Genomic DNA, 13247 nt, shown 5'->3' with positions numbered 1-13247 from the left:
CCTGGCTCAAACAGCTTTATCATACAAGAAAGGCACACAAGGAGCTCTTTCCCACAAGCGTGAACTGTGAACTGTGACTGGTATCCTTTTAAATTTAGAATAAACAGCATCAATCATTGAATGATTTCAATTTTTCCCTGTTTTGATTTGGTATTGTGTTTATTATTATTATAAGCATTGTCATTTTTTTTATGTTCAGATTTGTTTTATTTTTGTCTTTTAAAGCTTTTTAGTCATTTTATGTTCCTGTAACCAAATACTGAGATAAGATAAAAGGGTTCCTATACTTTTTCAAGGTAAAACAAATCCATACCTTTTCATATTCCAGAGGAAGGGAGGTAGGAAAGAAAGCAGGAAATAAATAAGGAAGGAAGGAACAAAGAAAGGAAAGAATCTAGAAAGGGAGGACAGAAAGGAGGAAGAAGGGAATGGAAGGAAATAAGGAGGGAAGGAAGAAATGAAGGAACAAAAGAGCAAATAATAGTAGTTAATACACTGCACCTGTGTATAATTTGAAGCCCTGAGAGATTTGTTGGAGACTCCATGACTCCACCATGAATATCACCCAGCAGATAGGTCAGAAAGTTATGGAGTGGTTTAAGTTCTAAAACAATATCTTTGGAACAACTACTCACCTAAAATGACAAGTCAAGCAAAAAGATCAAAGAAGTTGCCAAGTACTTACTCTAGGGGAGACACAGAGACCTACTGTGTCTCCCCTAGACACAGTAGGGGACACAACATCTCCCTGAACATGGAATCTGCACAGTGAAGCATGATTTCAAGCATTCAAAATACTTCCAGAGCGAAAAGAAGAGAAGAAATACTATAATATTGTAAGGTCAATTTGCACCGGAGGCCCTGTAGATACAAAATAACACTAGAACAAAACTGCTTGTGAACATAAAAGGAGTATCACTTTACCATAAACTAGGTGTGCCTGTGCGTGTTTGGTTAAAATGTGCCTTTTCTTTACTCTGTAAAATGATCACTGGTGGGTAAAGTAATCAAACATAGTTTTCAGTTAATAGTCCTTCAAAATAATATTATTTAAGTAAAACTACTTGGATAAATAAGTATTTTTCCCCCCAAAATGCTACTCAAGTAACTGTGAAAGAGTAAATGTAACTTCTTGGTCACCTCTGTTTATCTAACACATAAAAAACAATTCGTTGATGTTTGTGGTTTTTACATGCCAACTTGTGAAAAAAATTCAGGCCGTGTAAATACTTTTGCAAAGATACCTTGGTTTATGGTTTATTTTCCGTTGTGCCATGCTGTGTTCTTTGGTCTTCATGATGTTGTTTCTTCACTAATGTTCTTTAACAAAAACTTTAAAGACTTCACAGAACAGCTGCATTTATACTGAGATTAAATTAGACACAGGTTGATTCTAATTCTACGTCTGAGGGCAATTGTTGCACCGCATTTCTTTTTAGCGGGATCAAGGTAAAATGAGCTGCCACACTTGTGCCACTTTGCAAAAGAAAATTCGAGCTACTGAATGACTTTCAGAGGCCATTTGAGCCCCGAGGCGTTTACTTCCATTCTAAACAGCTCACCGGCAGGGGGTGCTATTGTGCTAGATAATACTTGCATGATGAAAGAGTTGTAAGAATGTCACAGACCCTCCAGTTGTTTTGTGAGCTTTCTCAAAGTCAGTTAGAAAAAACATTATTTGATACAGATGACATATTATTTATTTAGTTTATTGTGTTAAAGTCTGTTAGTACGTTAAAAATAGACGCAATTGTATTTTATAATATCACTGCTTGGCAGTGAGTGTGTTAAACAGTAATTTAGCAGTCGCTTCTATGCGCATGCGCGCGGAGTCATTATCTCCAGTCTCATAGGTCGCTGTGAGTGGGACGATCCCGGCGCCGTAGCTCGGTGGGCAGGACCGTCGGTTCCGCAATATTCACAAGCTTCGGAGGAAGCAAGGTTTCCCGAAAGTCAGCTGCGGCGGCCCCGACGGACAGGACTGGCTCTAGACCGCTCGCCATTTTTGAACCTGGCCTTTGGGGACTAACACGCTTATTTATCGGTCACAAGGTTTTTTTCTTTAACAGACAGGACAACTCTCCATGATGATGGAAATGGAAGTGGTGCATTCAACTCAGAAGGTAAATAAAATTATATATATAATAAACTGATTCCTACTTGAGATAAACCTTCCCACCCAACTTCCTTTCTTATACAATCTGCTAAACTGTTTAAAGTAATTATTTATTTTGTCTTTCAATTAATTATTCGAGACATGGTTGCTCACTTGTTTCTTAGTTATGATCTAGTAATGTATAAATATAAAACCAATCGCTGTCAAAGTAAATGATAGTTTAAAATAAGCTGCACTTTCAGTTCTGCGAGTCATTCTCTTGTGACGTTTATTCCCCGACAGGAAATTAAAAAAAATAAAAATACATATATGGTCTTACTAGGGTTTCGGGCGTTTTAAATATATGGTCTTTCTATGTATCCTCTTCTTCGCTGAGGTGAAGCTTGGTAAATAGACAACCTGGACTCCGAGTGTTTGTTCATAATTATGCTCCCTCCTCCCTCTTCCTCCCCTTCAGGCATGTGATCCCATATCTGATTCACACAAGCTTCTTCTAACCACAGTGTAGGTTTTTTTTCCTTTTACAGCATATGATCTTTTTGATGTTCAGCTTTTTTTAAAGCTGATCTTTGTAACTCCAAAAAAAAAAAAAAAAAAAAGCCCACAAAAACACAGTTATTTACATGTGTGTTGTTGAAGACGTTTTTTTCTTGTGTATATGAGCTATTTTTGCTTTTAAATTGACTTTATTTAGATTGATGAAATCATAAAAGGTTGTTTTGGAACTTGTGCTGAGTGATGACAGAAAGGTGGTGGGGGGCAGTAGCCACCCCTATAAATTTGCTGGCCTCCCTTATAGCCTCACAGATCTTTTAGGCAAACACTTACTTATGGAACCCATATAGGTAGGAAATGGGCTAAATAATGAGCCCCAGATGGCATTGTCAACTGGCCGCATGTTGTATCTGGTTGGATAAAGGAAACTATGTTACATACCTTTTATAAGTTTTGATCAGAACAACTTTGTATAAAAGCGGGATGTTTTGCACATTTTGAGATGATTTTTTTTAAATGCCCATTTGAAATTAAGCACTACCTAGCCTGCCCCACTGGTGTTGCTGAGGTGGGTAGCATTTACTCAACCTAAATAGTGTAGGTCCTGTAGGAAACGAAGTGAGCCCCAGCCCACTTTGGACTGATCCAGACTGAGGAAAAAATCTTGGTAAATATATGAAAAATATTTGGTCGTTTTAGGAAAGAAAGAGACTAGTTTCAATCATTTGTAACATTTATTTACTTTCTAAACCAATATATAGACATGGGTCTGTTAAGTGTTGGAAATGAGCTTCTGTTTGTGATAGTCAGTTTCATTCAATGGCCTTATGTAAAATGTCCTTACTGGCTTTAGTACCAACACAGTTTGAATAAAACCCATAATCCATGAAAAGGCTGACTAGGTATATTTTTCCAGATTTCTGAATAAATTAAATGCAGTTAATTTTAGTGACCTACTCCTTAAGAGCTATTGCCCACACCTACACATGATGAAACTCTTGAAATTGTATAATGGCTTTCAGTACTTGAGATCATCAGTAGCTGGCCCTTTAAAAACTTTCTGGAGCCGCCCCTGCTCACTGAGTTTCATCACTGCGGGTCTAAGGGTGGATTGTTCATCGAGCTGCAATGAAATTAGGTGTAATAAACCATCAGCGTTTGAGGTCTGTATGGTTAGATAAATGAATTTTAAAAAGGCAATTAATACGTAGACTTGACGTGGAAAATAATCAGCGAATTGATTGATGTGAATAGTATTTTAATAGTACTTTTTCTTTTCCTATGTTAATCCCTGGGAATAGTTGCCTGACTGGTATGGCTGCATATTGTCAAGGAGAGACATTAGGAAATTTGAGTCGTTTCCGTATTCTGGTGCCAGATTGGAAATCTATGTCACAAATGAATGTATTTTACAGCACATGAGCCAGATACAAATGCTGTATCTGGCTCATGTGCTGTACATAAGGAATACACTGTTAGAAATGTTTGACATGGTGGACTTGTATAATTGCACATTTATAGTAAAAGTGTGAAGTGTTTCCACTGTGTAAGCAAGCTTTTTAGGTCAGGGTGTTTTTCAGGAACTTGTATGACCTGTTTGATGTGCTTGAAAGGCATGACTAACTGAACAGAACCCACTGTTTTTTTTTTCAAGCTTGGAAAAACATCAACAACCACAACTGTGCCTTCAGATACCCTGCAGACACATTTCAGTGGACTTCCTAATTCTGGTAGATGCCATAATTTCTGGTTGTGCTCTCACCTTTCAGTCCAGCAGTCTGATTTATACAAGGCAGCCATGGTAATGTGTAATCCATTTAGCGGTCATGGTTCTGATGCAACACTGAGGCAAAGAGGGTTAGAGGGTTCCTATTTTGCAAGGCCAAAGTCAGAAAGAGTGTGTCAACAGTGTCCAAAAATATATAGAGGTACTTATCTTTTGGTTTTCATTAATAGAGAAAGAAGGCTTTTGTCAAAAGCAAAAAAAAAAATTATAATAATAATAACAATACCCTCTTTACAGGCCATTGTTCTGTTTTAGTTCACATTCGGTTTCCTTTTTCCTGCTCATATAACAGAATAATAAGTAGCTCAAGTCTTAAGTGGGTTTTTATAAGCAAAACAGAGGAACAAATCAGTCACATGCTCAGTGGTCTCCATGCACGCCCCTATCTTGTGTTTATGCAACATCCTGAAGCTTGGTGAAACTGTTTCCTTCTGTAAATAAAGTCTAGTGAAAAAGCCAAGGAGAGCTGCAGAATAATTTATCTTTCTCACCGTTGTTTAAAAAAATGGCCAAATAACATCCAGCCATGTAGGGAGAAATCTACAGGAAACAGTTTATTCTCATGGTTGTTGTCTTGCTGAGCTTCATGTGGGCTGATGTGACTATAATCATGGGGAAAAGATTTGTCTGTGTAAAAATAGCAGGAGGACGATGTTTTACTGAATCACAAACGTTTTAAATGTTTGTGTATAACAAGATCAAATCAGTTTTATTTAAAATAGAACAAGCAAAAATTATTCTTACTGCTGCAAAAATGTTTTACAATATTACTAATGCTACTTCTAACATATATTAATAATAGTTTTAGTACTTTATACTTAAACAACACCTGTATTTAACAAGACTGGAAATATTTCAAAATATACTAGCCTTCATTCATCCAGCTGACAGTTCGCAGCAACATATAGGGGAAGGGAAATGCAGTGTAAAGCAGCAGTTGCTAACTCTAGTCACGACATGTTTTTTTGACATTGTAATAAAAGGACTATTTAATTTGGAGTTGAATATAGTCAATCTCAACATTAGTGTCTTTTTGTTTAATTAAGGTGCTCTATGAAATTTTATGACATGGTTCTCTGGGTTTAAAGTCTTTTTAATGAGATGAAGAGAAAATGCAGGGGTGATCATGTTTTTTCAGGCTGTATGAAAAGACTAGATGAGTAAGGTTGCCTCTCCTCTCCTCTACTTGTTGATGCACATTTCCCCATTTACAAAAAACACAAATTCACCTGTTTAGAAATTATTTCAATTGAGACAAGTGCAGACAGTTATGGTGTGTAAACTAAAGGAGCTCCCATTCTCATTAGGTTAATGCTACAAGTGGCAGGTCTGATAAGCAACCGACTGCCGGCTCTGTCGCAGCAGAAAGTAATGGTAGTTAGTTGTCCAGTTTTCTTTTAGGTCTGATCTGATGATTTCTTTTTGTCCAGCTAATGTTTAATGTTTTTATTCTAACGTAAACGTAAACCATAGAAAATACAATAAAGCTCCAAGAAATCTAACTGAAAATGACCATATTGAACAATTTTAAGCATGAAAGCAAGTCTTTATTTATTTTCTTTTTGCTGAAGCCTATAACAAAATAATAAATGCTATATTATATTATATTATATTATATTATATTATATTATACTATATTATATTATATTATATTATATTATATTATATGTATAATCCATATATTATATCTGTAAAGCAATTTGAATATGTAATATAGTCATGGTTATCATTTTAGCTTCTACCTTGCTGAAAACATTTATGGCATTAACATCAGCTTTTCTGTGGAACAAGAGGATTCACACCTTTGTATAATTAGATGGGTATACGAGGATCAGATTCAGATTTCAAGGGTGTCTGATGGTAGCAGTGGAAACAGAGAAGTACATTTATTATTCATCCGGCTTCTTCCCCTTGACACTCGTGCCAGCTCTATTGTCGGTGAGCTGATACACGGCGACAGGGTGTGGCACGAGCAGCAGCCACGTATATCACAGCAGGGACTCGGTTTTGTTCCACTCCAGCCTGTGGTATCGTTGCAGAACTGCAGAGAGGCTCGCAGCACTCTCAGGTGATCTGTGTTTGTTTTCCCAGGACATGGACCTGATAGACATTCTGTGGAATCAGGACATCGATCTTGGCGCCAGGCGGGAGGTGTTCGACATCAACCACCGCCAGAAAGAGCATGAGCTGCAGAAGCAGCGTGAGCTTGAGGAGGAGAAGAAGCTGCACTTGATGCAGGAGCAGGAGAAGGCCCTGCTGGCACAGCTGCAGCTGGATGAGGAAACGGGAGAGTACATACCCCGCCCTCCACCAAGCGCCCCTCTGCAGCCGACCATCACACCCCTGGAGGTTACTCAGGTACAAGAAATACCATCATCACTCATGCTAGGAGTGTGACACTCCCACCTCATCTGATAGGCTGGTCCTCTGCTGTAGCTTGGTAACCTCTTCTTCTAGCATAATTAATGCCACTTAGGTGGGTCTGTTAGTTCTGCATCGATGTAATGTGATCCAAAGGCTTCTCTAAGGAGACCTAAACTGTTTAAAAGCAAAATCATCTTTAAATAGATGCTGTCCCACAATGAATTTAACAGCCTATTGCGCCAACTTTTGTTGCAGAATGCCGGCTTCACACAGGACACAGGTGACAGCATGTCATTTGATGAGTGTTTGCAGCTCCTGGCAGAGACGTTTCCTGTAGAGCAAACTCCGGTAAGAACAGAGACATACATAAGTCCAAAATTTCAGCCTAAAGCAGAATTGTTGGTTCTAACACATTTTTCCAATCTCACAGACTCCCCCGGTTTGCCTGGATGCTCCTGCTGTTTCAGTACCCATGATGATGTCCCCAAAGCAGCCGGTTCTGTTGCCAGCCACCCTGTCCTCAGGTCAGCCGACTCCGCCACAGAGAATGTCTCCCGATCTGGAGGAGGCTTGGATGGAGCTTTTGTCACTCCCTGAGCTGCAGGTATAATACATGAGCTATAGTACATGGGTTTGTAACACCGCAGGCCTGTGTTGTAGAACAAAAAAGTAAAGAATGCATGAGTAGCCAGAGCCTGGTATTAAAGGGACAAATGCTTTTTTTGCATGGAGGTGGGGGTTATATAAGTCACGTGTTCACAGCTCATTCTGCCGTGCTCAGGTTTCATTGTTGGGACCTTTAAGAAGTAGAGATGGATATATTGCAGTGTAGCTTAACTGATTTAATAGCTTTTGGCTTAAGGTTGTAGAACCAGAGAGGGAGAGGCAGACGTGTAGCCGTTGCTCACTGGTGGAAAGGTGAAGATTTGCGTACTGTACCTTTTCATAGCTGCACCACTTATTTGCATCAGCAAATGGGTGCAGCAGACTGGCAGTTGCAGCTGCGACATGCCAATCAGTAGACTGAGCTAATATCTTTACCATACAGTCAATATAGCAACGTATTACTGAAAAGTTCACATATTTCTGTAACTCATGAAATGAAGCACATTATATAGATTAATTACACACAGACTTATACTTTAAAGCCTTTATGTCTGTTAATTACAGCTATTAAAACACATTTCAGATAAGAATATTACATCGGAACAATAAAAAAAAAATTTTAATACATAATTTGGGGACAAATTAAAAGTATGTTTTATACCTGTTATTTTTAAAAGGTAATTTTAATGTGACAAGCGAGCCTCATGGGAGGTATATTTTAATTTACTCAATGTGACATCACAATGTAATGTCCCAGATCTGTTGAACTACTGGTAACACTTATGTGACAAAGGTTACACTGTAGGAGATACCTTTTTATAGTTCTTGAAAGTTTTACACTTGAAGATATGACATTTTGTCATTTAAATTGTTCTATATATTTGGATGGCATGTGGTAAAAATTAGCTTCACCAGCTGTTTCCTGTCAGACATAAGTGAAGTTGTGGAACCGGTTCAGGTCTCACTACCCAAAAATGGCTTTAGATAAGACACCGTAAACTGTAAACACTCTTGTGATGATAAAAACAGAAATCAGCTAATGCATTGCATAAAATTTCTCATAGTTAGCCAAATTCCCAGCATAAACATTATTCTACTATATTTGGATTCTTTGACTTTGACTACTACTACAGAAAAATGATACATGGTTACAGAAAGATTTTACTAATAGAACTCCAGAAAGTGTAGGATGCATATTCATCCACTCTGAGTCATTTCTATACTGGCCCACCTGTCACTCCAATTACAGCTTCAAGTTTTGAAATGTTTGTCGCATAATGTTTTCTTTGCAAAAAACAGCTCAACTTCAATCAGATTGGATTTAGAACATCTATAAACATTAGTTTTAATGTATGGTTGCAGATTTTTAATTGGATTTAGGTCTGGAATTTGAGTTGGCCATTTAACAGATACATTACTCTAAACTACTGTTGTAGCTCTGGAAACTCTTTCTCAGTCTAAAGTCTTTTGCAGCCTGTAACTATTTTTTTATTGCCTGTGGTGGTGGCAGCATTATGGGGATGGTGTGTTCAAGGCAAAAAGTTGCATAAATGTGTACATTTTTAGAAGTAATCCTTGCATCTAAATTAGCAATATCTAACTTTAATTTCTGTCTTAAAAGTTTGTTTTCTTAATTCATCTGACTTTTTTCCCCTCCAGCAATGTCTGAACATGCAAATGGAAGACACGCTGCAGACCACAACATACCCTCTCCCAGCCAACCCTGAAGCACAGACTCCAAGCTACCCAAACTATCCCCAAGTCCAAGCTCCTATTTTTAACCCCCTAAACAGCATCAACAATGTCAAAACAAACAGCCTGAATGTTGGCCCCGCAGAGTTTATGAATACATTCGATGACTCCATTCCCAGCATGGCTCCGTCAAATGCTTTCAGAGAGATCAAAGTGGACACCCCCCAGCTAGATACAAGCTTCAGTGGAGAAGGTTTTGGTGGGGTGTTTTATCCTACAACTGAGCAGGATGAGTGCAGGAGTCAGCACAGCCAAGAAGAAAATGAAAGAATGTGTGACTCTCCAAACAAAGTCGCCTTTACGCAAATGGAACTTTACAGCCTCTCCCCTGGAGATTCGTTCGACGGAAGCAAACAGAGTCTGACAGCAGAGCATCTAGACTCGGATTCAGGAGTCTCCACTAATGGCAGTCCAAATGAAAGATCACCGGGCAGATCTATGTACGGAAGCGGGTCCTTCGGTTACAGTGATTCAGAGATGGAAGAGATGGACCAGAACCCCGGCAGTGTACAGTCTGATTATTCTGAGATGTTTTCCTTGAATTTTGAACCTGATCACTTTATGGTATCAGAACCAGTGTCAGAAATGACCGAGCAGCCACAAGAGCATGAAAAGAAACCCAAACAATTCAATGCAGACCTGGCAGAGGACAGTGGCCATGACGGTGCTCCTTTCACCAAAGACAAACCCAAAAAACGCTCGGATGTGCGTCTCACTCGAGACGAGCAGAGGGCCAAGTCCCTTAACATCCCCTTCACCGTTGACATGATAATCAACCTGCCCGTTGATGACTTCAATGAGCTCATGTCTAAGCACCAACTGAATGAAGCCCAGCTGGCCCTCGTCCGCGACATCCGCCGCAGAGGCAAGAACAAGGTGGCCGCGCAGAACTGCCGCAAGCGCAAGATGGAGAACATCGTGGGCCTGGAGGGCGAACTGGACTCGCTGAAGGAGGAGCGAGATCATCTGCTGAACGAGAAGAGCAAGAACGTGACGAGCCTGAAGGAAATGAAGCGGCAGCTGAACAGCTTGTACCTGGAGGTCTTCAGCATGCTGAGAGACGAGAAGGGAAATTCGTACTCTTCGTCGGACTACTCTCTGCAGCAGTCGACGGATGGCACCGTCTTCCTCGTCCCTCGCATTAAAAAGACTTTCAGGAGTGAAAAAAAACACTTGTCTCCCTTGTAACCTGGTACTGCATCATTATAGGATACTATGCAATAACTTTGTATTCACTCAGCTTTAAACTTTAGCAGCTTGACAGAACTGTTGTAATTTCTGCTTACTCCTCTTGAACGTTCCAATGTTTTTTGATATTTTACTTTTATACTCTTATATCCTCACAGATTCCTTCACCAATAGTTTGTAAATATAAACATTACCTGCTTCTGAGATTAGGAATGTTACTGTATCTGTATATATATATCGTGTGTGTGTGTACATATAAATATATAAATATATTTCTGTATGCTCATGATTGTTTGAATCATATTTCTTTTATAACTTCCCTCTGATTTGCTGCCCAGTTTTTTTAACCCTGTCTTCTATGCTTTTAAATAAACTAAATATAAAAGTGTACATCTTGTTTTATCGTGATTTAGACACAACTTCGCGCTCGGGGCACAGGCTGACACAAATGGATGCCAGATGCATTGAGAGTCTAATAAACTGTTGCATAACACACCGCATGGTAAAAGTCAGTTCTGAACTTGGAAGCTTTACCAAACCTTTACAGAACAGCAAGTAAGATGAATTTAGCAGAAAAACAAGAGAGCAACTGCGCCAGTCTGTTTTCTTTTATCAGATCAAGCTTTTATCCGACAGTAACCTGACTCTTGATTCAGTTGCTCCTGCCTAAAAATCATACCCACCCCAGTCATTATGTTGCGCAACAAAGAGCACAACTGCTAGCAAGATGAGCTCATGCTCCGTGTGATTACCTGCGTGACAGCTCCACAATTGAGCAATAAGCTGGCAAAGTCAAAGGTGAAAGCCTATGCAATCAGTCTGACCCCTGATCACACTTTCACACTCAGATACTACAGAACCTCTGATCACCAAGCCCAGCTTGTGCACATAAATTTATCTGGAGAAAAGAGCACTTTAATGAAATCAGTTTTGTTGTTATAAAACTGAAGAGTCTTACCTGCAAAAATGCAGTGAGTGCTTTGAGATGAACAGAGAAGCTCAAATTAGTTGAAAAACCACACGCATAAATCCTCACAGGGATTGACTGTAAACAGTGTCACAATCAAACAATATCTTTCTAGAAACCAGCTAGAGTATAAGCAGAATAGTTCGACCTTCTGTTTGTTCAAAAAGGCAGAGCTAGGACTGAACATGGCGGACTATCAAACTGAGGAAGTAAGGTGGATGGAATTTCCTTGCTTCTTACTGTCTGACATCAAATCAGACAAATTTCCTGTTGTAGTTCGGATTTTCAGATTTTTAAACTTGCTTTCTTAAATTTCAGAAGTTTAGCATGCCTTGGGAAAATCCAGATTATGATGTCATGACTTTGCAAGAATGCTTTCATTCACCTGTGAATGTATTCACATACTTTCTCGTGTGACATCATGGAAACTCGTGAGACATCAGCCAAGATACGAAGAAGAAAGTGGATGGGTGAGATGCAACTACACCCAGAGACATATTTCAGGAAGGTACAGAAATTATCTACGTTCATCTTAGAAACCGTGTCTCACCCTCTGCAATGCAAGTTCAGGCCATGTTCCTCCACAGAAATGTTACCGCTAAATATGAAACTAAGCCATAAACCCAGTTTTGTCCCTGATGCCATCAGTCTCCAAAATTTGATTTAGCGTAGTTTTAACAGGTTTTGTCTTTATTCTTTTTCTCTTATTTTGTCTTGTTCAGATAGGATGTTTTTGTTTTATTATTTCTATTACCTGGTCACTTTTAATCACATTCGATCTATTGTGTGTTTATGTTGTATGTCCTGTTAGATAAGGATGATTCACCTCAATACAGTCAAATTTATTTAATGATATAAAATTGATTGACTGATTGATTGACTTTCAAAAGTCTGCTTCATCCTTGGGGGAAATTCACAGATGCCTGAAGGTGCCATGTTCATCTGTTCAGTCATTTGTAACACCATAAAAATATCCACTTGTCATACCATTTAGGAAGGGGACACATTCTGCTCCCCAGTGATGAATGTGTTTTGGTGTGAAATATGTGAATCAATGCCTACGGAAAAGCAGAAAAACTTTGGAAGATCCCGGATGAAGTAAGTCTTGTAACAGCAACGGAAAAGGCCATTCAGAGAGGAAGAAGCCACACCTCAGCACTCTAACCTTAAAAACCAGGTTAGAGTTTGTAAATGCACTCAGTGTCTGGGACAGACCTTAATTTTGGAGACGTGCCCTGTTGTCTGACGAAGCAAAAAATTAAATGTTTGGCTGTAATGATTGTTTTTACAATTGAAAGTAAAACCGGATCCTAGCAAGTCTGGAAACACAATCCCAACAACCTGGTATAGAGGTATACTCAAGGAGATGTCATCACAAAACTCTGTTCTTAATAAGATCATATTTTGGGGCAGCACAGAAAAAGTGTGTGTGTACAAAGCAGCCTGCATTCTGACTTAGTTACACCAATTCTATCAGGAGGAATAGGATTCAGGAGTCAGAAAAACTGTTGTTTTAGAAACATATACTGTAGAACCATAAGACCTAAAGATGTATGATGGAACTTGGTTATTAAGGGCTTTATCTTCAACTATATTGTGAATTTAACAGAATAAAGGGAAGCTAAAATAGGGTAAATATTATCTCTCTTCATTTTCATCAAAACTCTTGTTGCAGTGTTCTGAATCGGCTGAAGGAGTTTGACTTCATTTTGTGGACTTCCTAATATTAAATAATTACAGTCGTCCAGCCTTGTGGTATAAAATTCATGGAATAGGTTTTCAGTAACACTCCAGGACATATTTAATTTTGGCAATATTCCAGAGAAGAAAGAAGGAAATCTAAGAAATCTGCTTAATATGGGATTTAGCAAACATAACAAGGTAAAAAATAACACCAAGTGTCTTTACTGTATTATCGGAGGCCAATTTATTGCCATCCAGATAAAGTGGTAGACTAAGCAGTTTCTTTTTCA

The 13247-nt window shown here is 38.8% G+C and overlaps 1 protein-coding gene across 1 annotated transcript; it reads left to right on the top strand.

The window, feature by feature from the left end:
- The first annotated feature begins 1906 nt into the window (after positions 1-1906).
- nfe2l2a (nfe2 like bZIP transcription factor 2a) lies at positions 1907-10598 on the top strand. Its single transcript, XM_028024443.1, has 5 exons — positions 1907-2123; positions 6489-6755; positions 7017-7109; positions 7192-7365; positions 9027-10598. The coding sequence occupies exons 1-5, from the start codon at positions 2085-2087 to the stop codon at positions 10305-10307; spliced, it is 1854 nt and encodes a 617-aa protein (XP_027880244.1). The 5' UTR covers positions 1907-2084; the 3' UTR covers positions 10308-10598.
- The last annotated feature ends 2649 nt before the right edge of the window (positions 10599-13247 follow it).

Source organism: Xiphophorus couchianus, chromosome 7, assembly GCF_001444195.1.
Source record: "Xiphophorus couchianus chromosome 7, X_couchianus-1.0, whole genome shotgun sequence".
Taxonomy (NCBI): Eukaryota; Metazoa; Chordata; class Actinopteri; order Cyprinodontiformes; family Poeciliidae; genus Xiphophorus; species Xiphophorus couchianus.
This window is presented reverse-complemented; position numbering and strand designations above follow the sequence as displayed.